The sequence below is a fragment of the Biomphalaria glabrata genome, chromosome 6 (assembly GCF_947242115.1).
Source record: "Biomphalaria glabrata chromosome 6, xgBioGlab47.1, whole genome shotgun sequence".
NCBI lineage: Eukaryota > Metazoa > Mollusca > Gastropoda > Planorbidae > Biomphalaria > Biomphalaria glabrata.
This window is the reverse complement of record NC_074716.1, coordinates 46613048-46630005: the sequence shown is the minus strand read 5'-3', so window position 1 is coordinate 46630005 and position 16958 is coordinate 46613048. Positions and strand designations below refer to the sequence as shown.

The following is a 16958-nucleotide window of genomic DNA, read 5'->3' as shown; positions in this document are numbered from 1 at the left end:
GTCATTGGCCTTTGATCGTGATTACTGGGGGGGAAACTAATAAAAAAAATTATTATTATTGTGTTTTAAATTTCATTTTATCATAATATAATCTATACAGAAATGTATTGTTTACAGTTAAATTCAGATATGTAAATATCTTTATAAAACTTTAACATTAAAATGACGGAATTCGTCATACCGTGCTAAAAATAGATTGTAATGCGTCAGGAGAATGTGACTGCTTTGGTAATACATTATTTAAGTATGTTAATATAGGCCTATCAGTGACGACGTGTCACAAACAGTCAGTGCCTCAGTGGTTGGTGTTTTAATTTTTTTTAAAGTGTGATAAAGCAAATTTTAAATTTTGAAACCATACAATCCCAAAGTTTATATAATCTTTAGGCCTAGTTAAATTAATGTTTAAAAGTAAAAGTGAAAAACAATCGTATTTTGCCACTAAGCTTATAATATAGTTCAAGTACTTATAAAAATAGAAGATATCCACTAAGCTATTCAAGTACTTATAAAATTTTTTTAAAATTGTTACTTAAAAATGTGTAATAAACAACCTTTTTTCTACATTATTGTGATTATTGGCCTACTTATTAGACGTCAGTGGTCAAGATGATCTCAAATTGTCCTATCAATATCTAATGCCCTCCTGCAACAGGTTTATTGGGCTCGGACTTAATTTAATAATCTTCATTTCTTAATCTTGTAAAACAAAGATCTCGATGGTTTGGCAACAACTATATCGTAGTACGCAGATCTATAGGCCTACATTTCGGAAAATAAGCCTAAAAATATATATAGTTCCCTCAAGGCTCAACTGTTTTTATTTTAAGTATAGGCTCTCCGTATATAAGCTATATTCCACGTGGTAGTTATTAAATCGTTTGATTCAATAGATTTTGATCTAGTCCAAGTCAAAAAACAATAACAAGTAGGCTACTCATGCAATGCAAAGTTGGATGTCTGTCAGGTCGAGTAGCCCAATGACCCAATGGTATGAGTATGCGTTTCGATATAACGCTCCGAATTTGTACCCTGCAGGCCGCAATCCTGAAGAAGTTTTGATTTGTCACTAAAATGTAATAATCTTCATTTCTGAAGGGGCATCCAAAAATGTAAAGAAACGCATAAAAAGGAGGGCACATTGGGTGCCAAGGAAATCTTTATAATTTGTAAGATTTCCTTGATATAGATCTATGTATTGAATTCTTGTTTTATTTTTTTTTTTTTTGAGGGTTTTAATTATAAATCGAAATAACATTTTGACCGGAAATAGAAGCCGTCATGTAAAATAGTTTACATTCTTGCGCAGGCTGTAACTAAAAACAACATGGCGGATGACGGTATCCAACCAGTGTAAACTACACTTGTGAATTCCGTTTGCTATTTTCTGACAAAGCTGTAAATGACACTAATTAATACATCATTACTTTCTTATACCCCGATTATAAACAATGGACAGTAAACTTCTTGCTGGAGCGTATTCGTATCCTTTCCAGATATCTTGACTAGATAAATTAGAAATTATATTATTTTTATTATATTAATAATTAATTATTTAATATTAAATAATTAATTATTATTAGATCTATATTATTATTAATTATAGTAAAATAGTAATCTAAGTAATTAGTATTAGACATAATTAGATAGGACTAATTACTATTTTAAGTAGGCTTAATAGTAACTATTTATCTAATACTAATAGTAATACTTAGTTAGACTTAGGACTTAGTAATACAGATCTAGTAAAGTAGTATTAGTTTAAGAGGTACTATTGATATTGATTATTGGGTACTATTAGTATTTTTTATTTTATATTAGTAGATACTAGATAGATCTTAATCTAGATCTAATTATTTTTATCATAATCTATTATATAAGTAGAAAGTAAGGTGAATGTATGTATGTATTTTACTAATAGAAATCAAAACCATTTGACCAATCTTGATAAAACTTGGCAGAAATGTTCCTTGGGTACTAACTTAGAAGTGTATGTAGTGTAGCCCTAAAACAAACTTAAGAACCTCAAAAAAAAAAGTTGACCAACTCTATGAAAGCATTATAACTTAATGGCTATGTTTACCATATTTACATGAAAAGATCGAAAGGATCTAGAGATCTAATTTTAGAAACTACACTTTGCACATATAGTTTTTTACTTTGACACATTAAAATACTCCACAATTATCTTCAAACAAAAAAAAACAACAACAACACCTATTGCTATTGCCAGTATAAATTTTGAAAGGAGGGAAATGACTAGTAGTCACTAGTCCTTTCATTAAATAAAACTTGAAAAAAAAAATACCACTTAACTGTGTGCATGTCTTTTGTACTTTTAGCTGATAATGGCTGCATAGGTGTACCAGTTACTTTTTTCTTTTTTGCTGTGTTTCTTTAAATATTTCAAATGAATATTTTTAAAATAGTCATTGAATGTTAAATAGGTTTTTCCCTTAACTGACTAGCAAAACATACCAAGCACTGGAGCAGGCCCAGTTTGATGAAAGTGAAAGATATGATTCTCTGGCAAGAGCAAAGAAATTGTCACTGGAAACAAACAAGAGAAGAAAGTAAGAAAATAAACAAATAGTTTTCTAGTAATAACTTTTCTTTTCTCCATATTAACATTTCTATATTTGTTTTGTAACCATTTATATGATGGCATTTATTTTTTTCTTAATCCCTAATTATTAAATGCTGATCAACACACACACAAAATTGATTCTATATAATGAAGTACAGAATAAAAGAGTCTTTAAAAGGTCTTTACATTTTATTGTTTTTTAAAATAGAAATAGTGCTTTTTTTTTAAAAAAAGCTCACATCCTTCTTTGAACACCCCAGTTTAATTCACTTTAAGCAGACGCTATTACCACAACAACCCAGCATATCAAACACAATGTATGAAAGTGCGGAAGAGCTGAGAAAAACAGCACTCTATTTTTCCTTGTCAAAGACTGCACAAGAGCTTACAGCTCAGCAACAAAGAAGCTGGATAGAAAAAAGAAGAAGAAGAGATCATAGAACTATGATCTCAAAATTTAGAAATATCCACATCTTATGATTTGTATTTGATTGATTGTATTTTGATTTTCGGCACATTGGCACACTTTAGGCCATGTTGTGCCCTTAATTTCTCAGGAATTTGTTTTTCTTTTCATTGTTGTGTTGTCTCACTCTTTAAGCATTTTTTTTCGCTTTACCTTCAGCTGTTATATTTGCTTGGTATGAACTAAATTAGACTGATGTGCTTTGAACTAAGAACTTAAAGTTGCTGGAAAACTTTATTTTAAGGGATTCCTGTTTCTCTAATTTGTTCTACCATCTTTATTTAATTATTTTAGAACTAGTTTTTGTAAACTTTCTTAGACCAAATGAAAATTATTGTGAAGCTAATTTAACATACTGTTATGTTTTTCATGAATCTGAAGACTTTGGACATTTTTTAATTAGTTTTAAATACAAATTAATGAATATATTAATAAATAGACTATATTTTTGTTGTTATATCACAGACTACAGGCTCATAAGAGAAGACTTGAAGCTCAAAGGGAAGAAAGGAGACGACAAGTTATTCTGGCAAGGAGAAGAGAAGAACAAAAGCTCGCTACAGAGAAGTATCAACGATCTCATATACCACCAACGTCACGTCAAGGCAGTGGGAGACTTAGCCCAAAGCGACAAGGTGTTGTCTTGGATGATGCACTCTGGCTAATACGGGGCAATCATCATGACAGACCTAAGTCAGCTGTTACAGCTTTGCCCAAAAATGAAACAGAAATAGCTAAAGAAAGATCTCATTTTGAGAACTTATGGTATAATCCAGTTTCAGGGTCATCTAATAGAGCTTTGCACACATTAGATAGAAATATTCATACAGAGCTTATGGACTCAAGTTTACAAAACTTCACAAACAGTAAAACTTTGTTTGAACAGCAGCTAGAGCATCAACAGCATTTGTTATTGGAGCAGCAGCAGCAGTCCCTTAGAGAATTCAATCGCGCCATTCAGAGAGAAATTGAGACAGATAAAACAATTCAAGGAATAACTAATGATGTTGATGACAACACAATTACAGATAATGACGAGGGAAGCTTCTCTAGTATGGACAGCCTTGATTCTTTTAGCGATGAGAAAAAAACAAGAAGTGATCTGCCACCAAAGCAGCCATTCACCAAGCTAGTTAATCAGGTTTATGTGAAGCAAGATATAGAAAGTAATAATAATGCTGTAGATGAACAATCTCAGCAAAAGTTTTTTCTCCATAGCTCTCAAGATAATAGCTTAGACAAAAAACATGTTATGGGTAGCTCTACATTTAGAGTAGCTCAAGACATGACAACATCAGCACTCCCAGAGACAAAGTCACCAAAGAATGAGACTTCTTCCCTTAACTCAGTGGAGCCTACTTCAATATTTCAGTCTCATCAGCCATATTCAGGGCCCACTGCTGGTGACATAATAAAGAACCAAGGTAACGTGAAGCCATTTCAAGTCAACAACCAATCTGTGATCAATGAATCAGCTAAAGTAATTGCATTGAAACAATATTCCACTGATTCTTTGGACTCAGTGAGCACAGTCAGTACAATTTCTCAGAAAGATTCATCTCAGAGTAAACCTTCAGAGATCTACAAACAGTCTAACCATGGCAGTATGGTCTATGGCAAAAGTGATGAAAGAGGAATTCTTCAAGGCAGTAACAATGCTTGGATATCCTCTGGTCTGGAGGCTACTTCAAATAACATTTCTTCTAGCAGAAATGATACTTTAGGAAACAGCTTTCAGCCTCGCTATGCTTCAGCCATTGGCTCTACTCTAATGCCAGGACAGGGCCCACCAACTTCTCAGTTTAGAGCCTCACTAGGTATCACAAGCAATCCAACGGCACCTCCAGTTTCTCCCGTCTCTTATGCAGCTAACAGCAATGTGAATATTATTTCTCAGCAAGTTGAACCTACAAAGCAAGCCTCCATTAACACGTTTTCTACAGCTTCCACAACAGGCTCAGCAAATAATTACACAAGTAATACCACTATTTCTGATTTCAACAAGGCCATAGCGCATTATCCTCAAGCCTACTTTTTGCATACCCAAGATGATAAACAAAGTGTTTCTTCAGGTCTTGATCAACATCCTATGTTTATTCCTCAATCTTCTATCATTCCTAATAACCAGTCCTCTTCTGTTGAGGCTTTAAAACCGCATCCACCAGTAGCACAGATGAATGTTACAATCTCCAATGAAAAGCCTACTGTTACATCTCAACCACCTGAACCAAGGGTGCCACAACCACCCAAAAATAATTTCTCTAAGCTTGACTATCAAGAAGCAGCAAAGGTAGCTTTATTAACTGATAATTCACCCACAACAAGAAATGGTAAAATTAATAATATGACTACCCATTTATCTGGAAGCAATAAAACCTCTGTTAAAAATGATGATCTTGAAAAGTTGGACTTAAACAGCCAGGGGAATGCTGAATATAATTTTAAAGATGATGTTAAAGTCCTAGATGAAGTTGAAGATGTTAAACCAGTTAAAGGTATTCTAAAGCCGTCACCTGTGAACACTACTTTAAATTGTGATGGTCATACCTCTACAGCGAAGCCGCATCCTAGGGACAGCTTAGAACTAGCTAGATTTCAACATGATAAAAAAGTAAATTTGTTTTGTTAACTTGTTAAGTTTTATAGAACATTAATTTCTAAATAGAATATTAAAAACTTTTATTGAAAAGTTATTAGCAAATCAAAATTAGGTCATACACTTTATTCATAAAGCCTGTTTCTTGAGCTAGAAAAAAATTTTGTTATACTGGCATCTAAATAAAACTAATACTTGAATTACATTAACTCAATAGTCTGATAATTTGCAGAGCTGTAATATGTTTCTATGATTTCTTTCTTTAATTCTGAAAGTAATTTTTTAATAGAGCATACATAATTAACTTTATGAATTCAATGGTACAATTTGTGATTTGTAATTCTTTTCAGTGTTTTTCACAAATTTGTATGTTCCAGTACTTTGGCTTTGGTATTTAGTTTTAACTATGAAAACAGTCACGAGTAAAGTGAAATAAGCTAGATAAAATGATTCTGGAGACCCAAGATTCATATTTGTGACTTGATCAGTTATTATTTATATTAACTGTTGATCAGTTGTTATTTATATTAACTGTCAGCTTTTTTTTTTCTGGCACTGGATCAATGCAACTTAAAAGAATAATTCTGTTTGCTTATTGTTAGCAGACACAGTGTAACACTAATAATTTTTTTATAATAGTTACTTCATTCATTTTATAATAGGTATGATTCATTTTGACTTATGTTTATTTATAATTACAGATTAAAAAGAAAAGTGTTAGATTTGCTGAAAATCACATTGAGGAGACAGAGTATGACCATGAACTCTCTGTGTCAGCAATGCAAAGTTTGTTTTCATTTTCTTCTTTTAAAATAGTTCTATCAAGGAAAAAAAAGTAAAATTATTAATAAAGACTTATGTTTAAAAAGGAAAATTTAAACTGATATTTTTTCTTTCATTCAGAACCCAACAGGCCTGCTTCAGCTAAAGTAGTATCTATGTCAACAAAAACTGAAATAGTGACCAAAGCTCCTAGGGCGTCTAGTGCTGGCTCAAATTGGCCAACTCATGATGAATCGGCACAGCTGCAAATAAGGAATGTCCAGCAGATGGAAAATATTTCTAACTTTCAGAATGACAATACCAGACAATCTGATGCATCCACTATCCTCATCAACAGCAGGTCCAATCTGCCAGCTTCTTTCACCATGCCACTTAACACCACAACCCCAGTGATAAACCGGCCCAAAGCAGCAGCGCATATTATTATGAGCTCGGAGTCACACCATCAGAACAAATCCAATGGATTGGATAATGTCTCTATACCTCATGGTGCCATGTCTGCTGCCACTGTTGCTCACAAGTCAAACCTAGACGCTAAGGTCAAGTCCATCAATAACAACTTCATGAGCAAAATCCCTGCTAAAATCATTGTGCCGACCAACACCAATGTTATGGTGTACCATGCTGCGTACTCAGGAAGTGACCAAAATAACAACATAACTGCACCAACCAGTGTTGGCACCGTGGAGACCAGCAGTCAGCAAGTTGGCCAGGACACTCAATACAATGACAGGTCCAAGATTAGAGACAATACAAACAGACGTGTAGCTATCTCTAACCAAACGGTGACCAGGACCAGCATAGTGCCAACATCGTCGAAGATAACATACCCACAGCAGAACAGCACTACGCCCTCGTATTCCACAAATACTGGGAATAACAGCGCACCAGCTCCAGTGTATGATGAAAATGGCTTGAGGATAGACAGAACACCAACAGACGAGGAGATCACATGGCTTTGGGATAAAGTACGCAGCTGTTTACAAAGAGATGATAATGCCAACAAAACTCAAAATTTAAGCAGTGCTAATAATGAACCGAGCTTAAAAACTCCTCCAGCAATGTCAACTAAGTTAATTGATGGTGCATCATTAGGTAAACATTGGTTCCTCTTTTTTTTGTTAAAATTCAAATTACTTGTCATATGTTTCCCCTTCCCCCCTCCCTCCAAAAAAACAACAAAAAAACTTAAGATATTTATGGTAGATAGAGTAGTATTGTACATTTTCTGTTATTGATATTTTTAACAAAATTTCACTTAACTGATATTGGATATAATTTAAGCATACCTTCATCAAAACTTTACATCAAATATTGAAATAAACATTGAACTAAAATTTTTACTTTTTGGACTATCAGTTGTAAAAATCACATTTTTGAGTGAATACATTTAGAACATTTTTATTATAAAAAGTGGTAACATTTACTTAGTTGTTATAAAGAAATGAACAAGAACAATTTACAATAAATAAATAACATTTGCTTTTCTCTTAGTTTTCCAACTGCATTCAGTCAATAGGGTATTCAATGTAACTGAGAGTATTAGGTTACATTATATTAAATTTCGACATATTTGGTAATCCTTAGGTTTTGGACCTGGTAAGAATGCCACTGTTGCTAGGAATGGATCATCAGGGTTTTTTCATCCAGCCCCTGCTGTCAACAGCCAGGCCAAATCTAGACCAGTCATGTTACAACAAGGAAGCTATTTAAAAAGGTGAAACTGTGTTACTGTATACTCTTATAGTACTGCTGATAAGATTTGAGGTCTGATTTTATATGTAAAGTCACTGAAGTAGCTTCTATTTATGATTGATAAGATTTGAAAGGCTTATATATATATATAGATAGATAGATAGTTAGATATAATTTTACAATAGAACTGATAGTCCTAAGCTTTCATCTTTCAACATTGCTTTAAAGCAGGACCATAAGCTTTAAACCTAGTACTCTACCACCTTGTCCTTAATTTCTTTAAAGCAATTTTGTTTAATTGTATATGTTTGTGTATTTAATTACATTGAAATTTATTTTTTAAGATTTGGTCTTTTGAAACAAAGGCGCACCAATTCAGCCAATGGTGTTGGTAGTACTATGACTCAGGTCAACCAAAGAGCCAACTCTGCCGTGTACAATAGGCAGCCCACCATCCATCCCCTACAACCCACAGTTTCCAATGGGCAACCCCAACAACCTGATGGGCCTGTGCCAATAGCTTTAGCTTACAGGCCCCAGGAAGCAGGTAGGAAATACTTCTTATGGAAAGATAGGGTTTGTTTGAAATACTTCTTATGGAAAGATTGGGTTTGTTTTCTAACTCTTGAGCACTTGTCTACCTTCTTTTTTTTTTTGTTCTGCTTTTTCTGTTAAGTATTATATTAAAATTATTAACAAATAGTTCAAAGCAAAATTTACTCCTATAAAATTTAATTCACTTTATAATCGATACCAATGCAACAATCAAAGAGGTTGAAACATGCTAATTTTTTTATTGGATCTGTATAGCACTTCTTTATGCTATAGCCTCAGTGTGCCGTGGTTCAATCTGTAGGGGAGAGAGGTACCTTGGAGAAGATTTCCATGATGCCTTTAGATGCCCAGCAGCCACAACTCAGTTTGGGGAGACAGGATTCAAAGTCAAGGCCCCTTTCCCATACATCCAAACTATTTCTCAACATTTGTACTATGCAATTAGGTCTTGACAGTAGTTTCTGAGAATGAAACAACAACACACAGACCCACTTTTTTCTTTGTATGTTGCATACATCTGTAAATGATTTTTTCCAACATCCATTAATGAACTTTTCCAACATCCATTAATGAACTTTTTCAACATTCTTAATGAACTGTAGGCTGTCACCATTATTTTTTAAAGTTCAGTTTAACATTTTAAAAAAATACATTGTTCTACAATAAGCATTCCGTTGAAAAATTAAAACAACCCAAATTCACAACATAAAATAATCCTAGAAGCTTAACCCAAAAGTATTGCTGCACAAGATAGCACAACATTTAGAATGGAGCTCATTGTTTAGCTAGGTTTTGCTTCTGCTCAAGTATAGTAGCTGAGATGATAGCTAAGAAGAAAGCTGTGTGCTGAAGGCAGACTTGTTTTGTATGTGTGTGCTTTCATCTTTTCATTTTCATTGGGTCAATAAATCTCATTATCTGATAATAAGTCCCTTTCATTGAGTTGCTTGCTCTAGAGCTATTACAATTTGTATGCATTGTGATGGAGTTATGGGCTCTATTTTAATGTTCAAACACCTTCTTAACTCTTTCTCTCCGTAACTATTTACCACATTCTGGTGGAATCAACGTTGGTATCGTCTGTTAGGAGAGAAAGAGTTAAATCAAAGAGATATCAAAGAGGGTTAGTTACTGGATATACTTTAAAAAAAATTATGTTCCATTATCATTATGTAGGTTTACCTCTGCCTCTTACTTAAAAAAGGGAATAACTTTCTTAAAGATCTTGAATTTTTCTTAGTTGTTAGTAATTTGATCTGGTTTTCGTTTGCATAATTTTCATTTCAAAGTTTCTGAAAGTACAGCGGCTTTCCTGATGGCTGAAAGGCTGGCTAAACAATCTCTGACAGACAGTCACATACAACTTGCTATGGAGGATGCTAAAAGTAAACAGGAGGCTTACAATAGGTCAAAGTTCTTAGCTACCAAAGGAGGTATGCATTACTTTGAGAAAATATTATTTGAGTTTAAAAGTAGTGTAACCATAAGGTATTCTCATAGTACTGTGACAACTTTATATACTATACAAACTGACACAAAAACTCTTTTGTTCCCCTGGCAATCATATTATTAAATAGAAACAATCTGATATAAACTTTTCACATGTAAATTATGAATGAGTCTGGTGTGAATCTACATTTTTATTTTTTTTTTATATTTATAATGTTTTGTTTGGTGTAATGCACAAATTGTAAGACAGATTTCCTTATGGACAATAAAGATTATTATTATTTTGTTAGAAACAAATGAGTAGTCATTCTCTGGCGCTGCCTTATTATCATTATTATTATTATAACTTATGTGGTTTTCACTGTTTCCATGCAATAGCTTTCTGATATGAAAAGTTTAGGTTTTAAGTTCAAAGTTGTAATGTTAGCTTATTGGTATGAAAAGTAAAAGTTTTTAAGTTCAAAGTTGTAATGTTATCTTATTGGTATGAATCTCTTGGCATAGTACAAAAGAAGCATTAAAAAAAAACAAGATAGTCACTTTTTTTTTTCATCAATAATATTTAAATTTGGACTCTGTATTATTATACATTCAGAAATGATTTCATTAGCTGGGCTTCATTTGTAATGAATTTATTGATATTATAATCTAACTCCAGGTGGGCCTAGTGCATTGTCTATAGAGGAACAAAAGCTGATGGAATCTTTAGACAGGCTCAATGAAAAATTGCAAGGTAATAATATATGTTTCTGTTTATTTAAAGAATTTTTTTTTCCAAATGTTTGAAGATTAAGGATAACTTGACCATGTTGTGACCAGCATATTTTGCCACATGTATTTGTCAGTAAGTTGTTTTTTTTTTTTGTTTGTTTATTTTCTTTTGGTAACAAATGTATCCCAGGAGGATGTAAAGAGCTGTATTTCCAATATAAAACCTACATCGATCTATTGTCCATCTCAGACAGTTAAGCGACTGTGGTCGATATTTAACTTAATGAGTAGTATTGGGTTGCACAATTTATTTTCGCTATAAAAATACTTTAGGCAGGCTGGATGCCTTGCACAAAAATGTTACTTAATAAAAGAAGAATTAGACTAACAAGTGGAGATTATTCTGTTTACATTTTTAAATATTTCAAAGAGATTCAAGAATGCAGGGAGAATTCAATTAGTTGTTACTTGATACATGTTTTACCTTCACCATATTCACCTATCCCTTAGTCTGTTGAACCATTGGGGCACCACACAAGATCTGTTGACCCCTTTTCTCTGTCTTTTGCCTTGGATAGAATTTCACTCAATGGCATGTTTATTGTTTTGTAAATACACTTTTAGAATGTCTGACATGAAATTTCTAAATTCATTTGTTTTAATTATAACATTGTTTCAGTCAAATGTTTTATTATGAATTAACATTTTTATAGTTCTAGATTCTGGTAAAAACAGTGGAACAATCTATTATCATCAGCCATTCCACCCACAAGTAAGTTATCTTGTTTGTTTTTTTCTATTAATCTTGACAAACTAGTTTCAAACACCTCAACAAACACAACTGTTGCATTATTGTGATTACTTGATCTTACTTACAACTCAAGAACAACAAATATTTTTAGAAATCTAGAATATTAGATTTTTAATGTTCATTCTTATAATTATGTCAGCATACAATCAAACTATTAGACCAAAATCTTAGAGAATATTGTGGGGAAAAAACCCCATCAAAAATGTCATATTGTTTTATTTATTATTATACTTTAAAAAAATAGATTTTAGTATGCACATTCTTAACATTTGTTGTTTTTTTTTATTTGTTTTTTTTTTGTTTAAAGAAGTTCTCTTAACATGACACCATGTAAGCATTTCTAAAGAGAAATTATTTTGTATTGTTTTTTTTTTTTTCTTTTTGTATTTTTAGATGTTTTTATTGTAACTGGTTGTTTTTTTTATGTAGGAAATAAAAACAAGGAAAACTAAAACATTTTTTTATTCTGTTTGTCAATTTTATCTTAATCATTTTTCACTATGAAGTCCACCGGTGGAAAAATAATGATGATACATAGTAACAAAGTTGGATATAAAAATCAATTATTTTTTTTTATAGATGTAACATATTTTGACACATTAAAAATTCTTGAAACAGTGTAAAATGTAATATTCAAAACACTCTTCCTATTGGGCTCACTTGTGGTCTTAATATGGAAAGAATGAATCTCAACTTTGTTAGTAAATGTTTAATGTTGTTTTAAATGTTATTGTCTCATATATAATAATATATATGCTTGTTCACATTAAAAACACAAACTATATCATTGCTAAACATTGTGACTCTAAGCGTAAAAGCAAAATCTGAACAATTGTTGATATTTATCCTCTTAGCCGTTGCAGAAACCAAAATGTTTTTTCAATAGTAAAATATTATTTGCATTCCAGCCTTTCTCTGACTTGCATAAAATTGTTAAAATATCAAATATTTCATTTAACTTGATGTAATTCTCTTTTAATGTTTGCTGTAGCTTGAAGCATGAGTAATTTAGAGTAATATTAATACAACTATTTCCACAAAGCAGTTTTAGTACTTTGTAACTTTAATTCTAACAATCTCATTAATTGATTTTTTTTAACATTCGGCGAAAGAATTTTCTTTTAGTAAAAATTGAAACTGACTTTTGACATTTTTTGTCTTTTATTATGTTAATTTTTATTTATTTTTTTTTTGACTTGAAATGCTGTTTGTTTTTCAGTCTTTTATTTAGAACAAGGAACTTTATTCTGTATGACATTTTAATATTACACCTTCTTTTTTTTTAAAATGGCAGAAAAAAAATAATTTTATTATGATTCACACAATGCAATACTAAATAGTAGATCTACATGAACAGGCTGTAAATAATTTCACAATTTTTGTGAATTAAACAAAATTTTAAAAACATGTTGTTTGGTGTACACAATTTATCTTTAACATAGGGGAAAAACTTTATTTAACATATAGGACATCAAAGTGTTTTTTAGCAAATAAATATTTAATTTGAAATAATCTCATAGGAAAGTCTTTTTTTTTTTTTAAATTCTTCCATTTTTTTCACAAAAGGAGTTTAAATTAATTTTTTCAACATACCGTTACATTTTAAAATAGCAGCAGACTTTTTAACAGATGTAATTAGTGACAGTATGAAATCAGAAGCATAACTGAATTTGTCTCTTTTTTCTTTCATTTCCAGTTGGGTTTTCGAAGCCAGACTCAAATTCTGGACAGCAGATACAATGTGCAGCCATCTCCTCGCTCTCAACAGAGGGCACAGTCTGCTAGAATCAGGCAGCAGACTCGCCAGTACAGATAGGTGGATCCTCATGCTAAAGTTGTAATACTTTTTATGTGACAGCCTGCTGAACATATAATAAAGTACTTAAGTTAATCTTCAACATATAAAAGAAGTACTTCAGTTAATCTTAAATCATAATAGATTTTCCTTTTCTTTAATCAAGGGTAGCACAATTAAAAACATATTTGATTTTGGTGCACTGGATAGATGGGGGGATATGTCTAAAGGGGAATAATTTTAAATAATATTTTGTGGATGACTTATTTTTTTCTTTTTATATAAATGAAACATTTGTTCCTGTAGAGATGTTACTTTTGATGTTCACCAAACATTTGGTGTGTTGCTTAGTAGTTTTACCATTTTTATAAACTTAGGATTTACTGTAACCATTTTTTTTTTAGATAGATGTGTATATAGAACATGTTCACATCTTGAATGCAGTGCTATACATTCCACATATGTGATACAATACCATAAGGTTCTGTAGTCCAATGGTAGAGGTTAAGTGAATGTCATCAGTTAATGTGACATCATGAAAATGTTGGTTGGTCAGTAAGAATACCTGTTTGACTTTACTGTCTCCAACTGATGTCTTCTACAGAAGAGGTGCTGTATGAAAACACTGGTACTCAAGTCTATTTTGTTAATTAAAAGTAAACAATTGTTTGTTGCATGTTTCATTGTTACAACAGGTCTTGAAATATGTTAAGGAAAAAAGTAAAAGTTAATTAAAAAGTTAATTTAATGCAACACATAAGAAAATTAAACAATCTTCAAATTTTTTATGTTTTTTTAAAGAATTTTTAAAAGAAAAAAAAAATTGTCTTTGAGAAATAATCACATGATTATTTATGCTTAAGTTTATTCAAGCTATAAGCATGTTGCAAATAATATTGTAACTTAAGCACTGATCCTTCTAGTTATTCTTTCCATGTTTTTTTATTTCTGAAGTTCTGCAATATTTTTCAAATACTTTATAACCAAGACTTTTTTTTAGCACAAAGCAACTAGTCACTTATATAATTCAGCTCTATTTATGTTTATCCTTCAATGTCCTGAGGAAAGCACTACAATAGAATCGTCAGAAACAAAACAAAAGGTTATTGTTAAATAATAATTACCAGCATGCCTGTTGAAGAAAAAGGCATTTCCTGTTACATATTGTCTCAATGGTTATTTATACATAGAGAGAAAACATATATATTTACTACATTTATTATACAAACAAACTAATGTTTCATAAATATCTCCTTTCAATTAAAGCATTAATTATGCTTACTTGAGCAAGTATACATTTTAAATAATTCTTTTCTTTCAATATAATAATTGAAGTAAATATATACGTTTCCTCTTTTTTTTTTTAATTACTGTATACCCACTTTTGCACCCCCCCCCCTCTCCTGCTATATCCATTGAAGCACATAGAAATGAAACTAGTGTGCCTTAACAATTGTCTCTTTGTGCTAGCTGCCTGCAATAGAATGGCACAATTTTCTATCAGATTTCTTTTTTCTAATATGTAACTACATAGACATTATTTAATTTATATCATTGTAAACATATTTATATCCTATAACATCAATTCAAAGCCAGCGATTTTGAAATATTTTCTTTTCACTCTATTTTTATCCAGTTTAAACAATGTGTTGACTTTATTTACCTGCATTGTATTATTCCGTCCACACAAACATTATTGATAAAATTCCTTCCACAAAGTCTTTTTTTTTTTCATATTAATTTGTTTATACTTTGTTGTTTTATTGAATGTATAACATTCCAAGTTATTTGTATTAATTGTAATATTTATTTTAAAAAAGTATTTTTATTTGTTTCTATGAAAAACATCTGTGATATTTTGTATTTATATTAGTTCCCTATTTAATCATATCTATAGCAAGTATGTCTTTTAAATGTTATGTCTCATTTTTAAAAAAGTTGAATTTTCTGAATAATAAAGAAATAGAAAAATATATTTCAGTGGAACAGTTTATATGGCTCGTTAACTTTAAAATATTTGCTTTATTCTCTCACTAGAAAGTAAAATAAATATGGGCTTTATTTAAAGCCATTCTTCAACAAACTAAAGCTGAATGATAGTTATTATTGTTTAAATCTCAGGTAAATAAATTAATAGATCACAGTCATTTTTTGTTTGGCAATGTTTTGGACTAGGTTATTTTTTCAAAGAAAAAAATGGTGTAAAAAGGCCTTTTCTGCTAATTATGGGGCTGATGGTTAACAAGGGTGTCATGTGGCCAGCACAGGGACAAACTGCCTTTTACTTTCCCCAACTAATGTCAGATATCCATTAGAGTTGGCTGGACTCAGGGATATCCTAAGAGTCCAGAAATTCAAAATCTCAGTCTTCAACGGGATTAAAACCTGAAATTCTGAGTTGGGAAGCCAAGCATTTTGCCATTCAGCCTTCAGGCCCACCAACAACTTTAAAGAGAGAATATAAAAATTTCATGCCTATAGTTCCAAGAACTCTATTTAATCAAAGGTACACTAATAATCTGATTATTAGATGATTAAATTCTCTTATTTAATCATCAAAATTATTTTATTGAATGGAAGTCTCAAGGTTGACTATTTTATGATATCTTTTAACACTTTGGTGAAGGTCCAGTATTCTGTGTGAACTTTAGACTCTTAGACTCGTTATTGATATGTTGAAATACTTGTGCTTATTTTTGTACTTTGGTGAAATGATAAATGTTACAAAAATGTAAAGAGGGATTTGTTTCTTGGTTTAGAAAAAGCCTATGATTTTATTTATTTGATATCTTTAAAAATTAAAGGATATTTAATTAAAACCAATTATCTTTTTTTTTTTTATTTTGGGGATTAGATCATCCAACATTTTTTTTTTTTTTTAATAGAAAATATGTTTTAATTGTAGTCACTATTTCAATACACATTTATTAGATATGTTACCTTTTCCAATGAGGCTTCAGAAATATTTTGCTCTTTACTTTTATACTGACATTGAATTACTTAATTAGAACTTTATTAGTGGGCTAGGTCAGTTACTGAATAAAAACACATTCAAATTATCACTTTTGTTTGTCTTTTTACCATATGTGATGACAAACAAGCCTAAATTAGAACAACCTGGCATTGATTAGAACTCTATTAGTGAGCTAGGTCAGTTACAGAATAAAAACACATTCAAATCATATTACTTTTGTTTGTCTTCTTACCATATGTGATGACAACTTGGCATATAGAGGTTGAAATAAAAGTGTTTACTCATTTCACAAGACCTTGAGCAGCTATACCCGAACATGGCTTTGGGAGTCATGCCTGAGTAAAAATCAAGAGCCCATGACCTTTAAGCATCTTGCAGAACACATTGTTACACCCCAGCATAATCTGGGAAGCCACTGAAAGCTAATCCTAAATTGTATCAGCACCTTCATTCCTTTGTAGGGAGGGAGGAACTGCTGTGTGGGCGACATCCTTCTGACTATAGCTAATACCCAGGATTTCATCTTAAGTCAATCG

At 31.4% G+C, this 16958-nt stretch overlaps 1 protein-coding gene across 2 annotated transcripts; it reads left to right on the top strand.

Moving 5' to 3' along the window:
• The first annotated feature begins 103 nt into the window (after positions 1–103).
• On the top strand, positions 104–16632 carry LOC106078145 (uncharacterized). Of its 2 annotated transcripts, XM_056032926.1 has the most exons (13): positions 104–228; positions 1310–1483; positions 2469–2573; positions 3519–5664; positions 6351–6435; positions 6553–7527; positions 8020–8149; positions 8472–8674; positions 9972–10115; positions 10790–10864; positions 11556–11614; positions 11961–11983; positions 13350–16632. In XM_056032926.1, the coding sequence occupies exons 2-12, from the start codon at positions 1452–1454 to the stop codon at positions 11970–11972; spliced, it is 3966 nt and encodes a 1321-aa protein (XP_055888901.1). In that variant the 5' UTR covers positions 104–228; positions 1310–1451; the 3' UTR covers positions 11973–11983; positions 13350–16632. The 2 variants fall into 2 exon arrangements, with proteins under 2 accessions (XP_055888901.1, XP_055888900.1); XM_056032925.1 differs by lacking the exon at positions 11961–11983.
• Positions 16633–16958: the final 326 nt, after the last annotated feature.

Excerpts from the sequence above, each read along its gene's own strand:
- LOC106078145 (XM_056032925.1), top strand. The coding sequence starts at position 1,452 with ATGGACAGTAAACTTCTTGCTGGAGCGTATTC. Across the intron at positions 7,528-8,019 it reads AATTGATGGTGCATCATTAG|GTTTTGGACCTGGTAAGAAT; the intron begins GTAAACATTGGT and ends GGTAATCCTTAG. Across the intron at positions 10,116-10,789 it reads GTTCTTAGCTACCAAAGGAG|GTGGGCCTAGTGCATTGTCT; the intron begins GTATGCATTACT and ends ATCTAACTCCAG.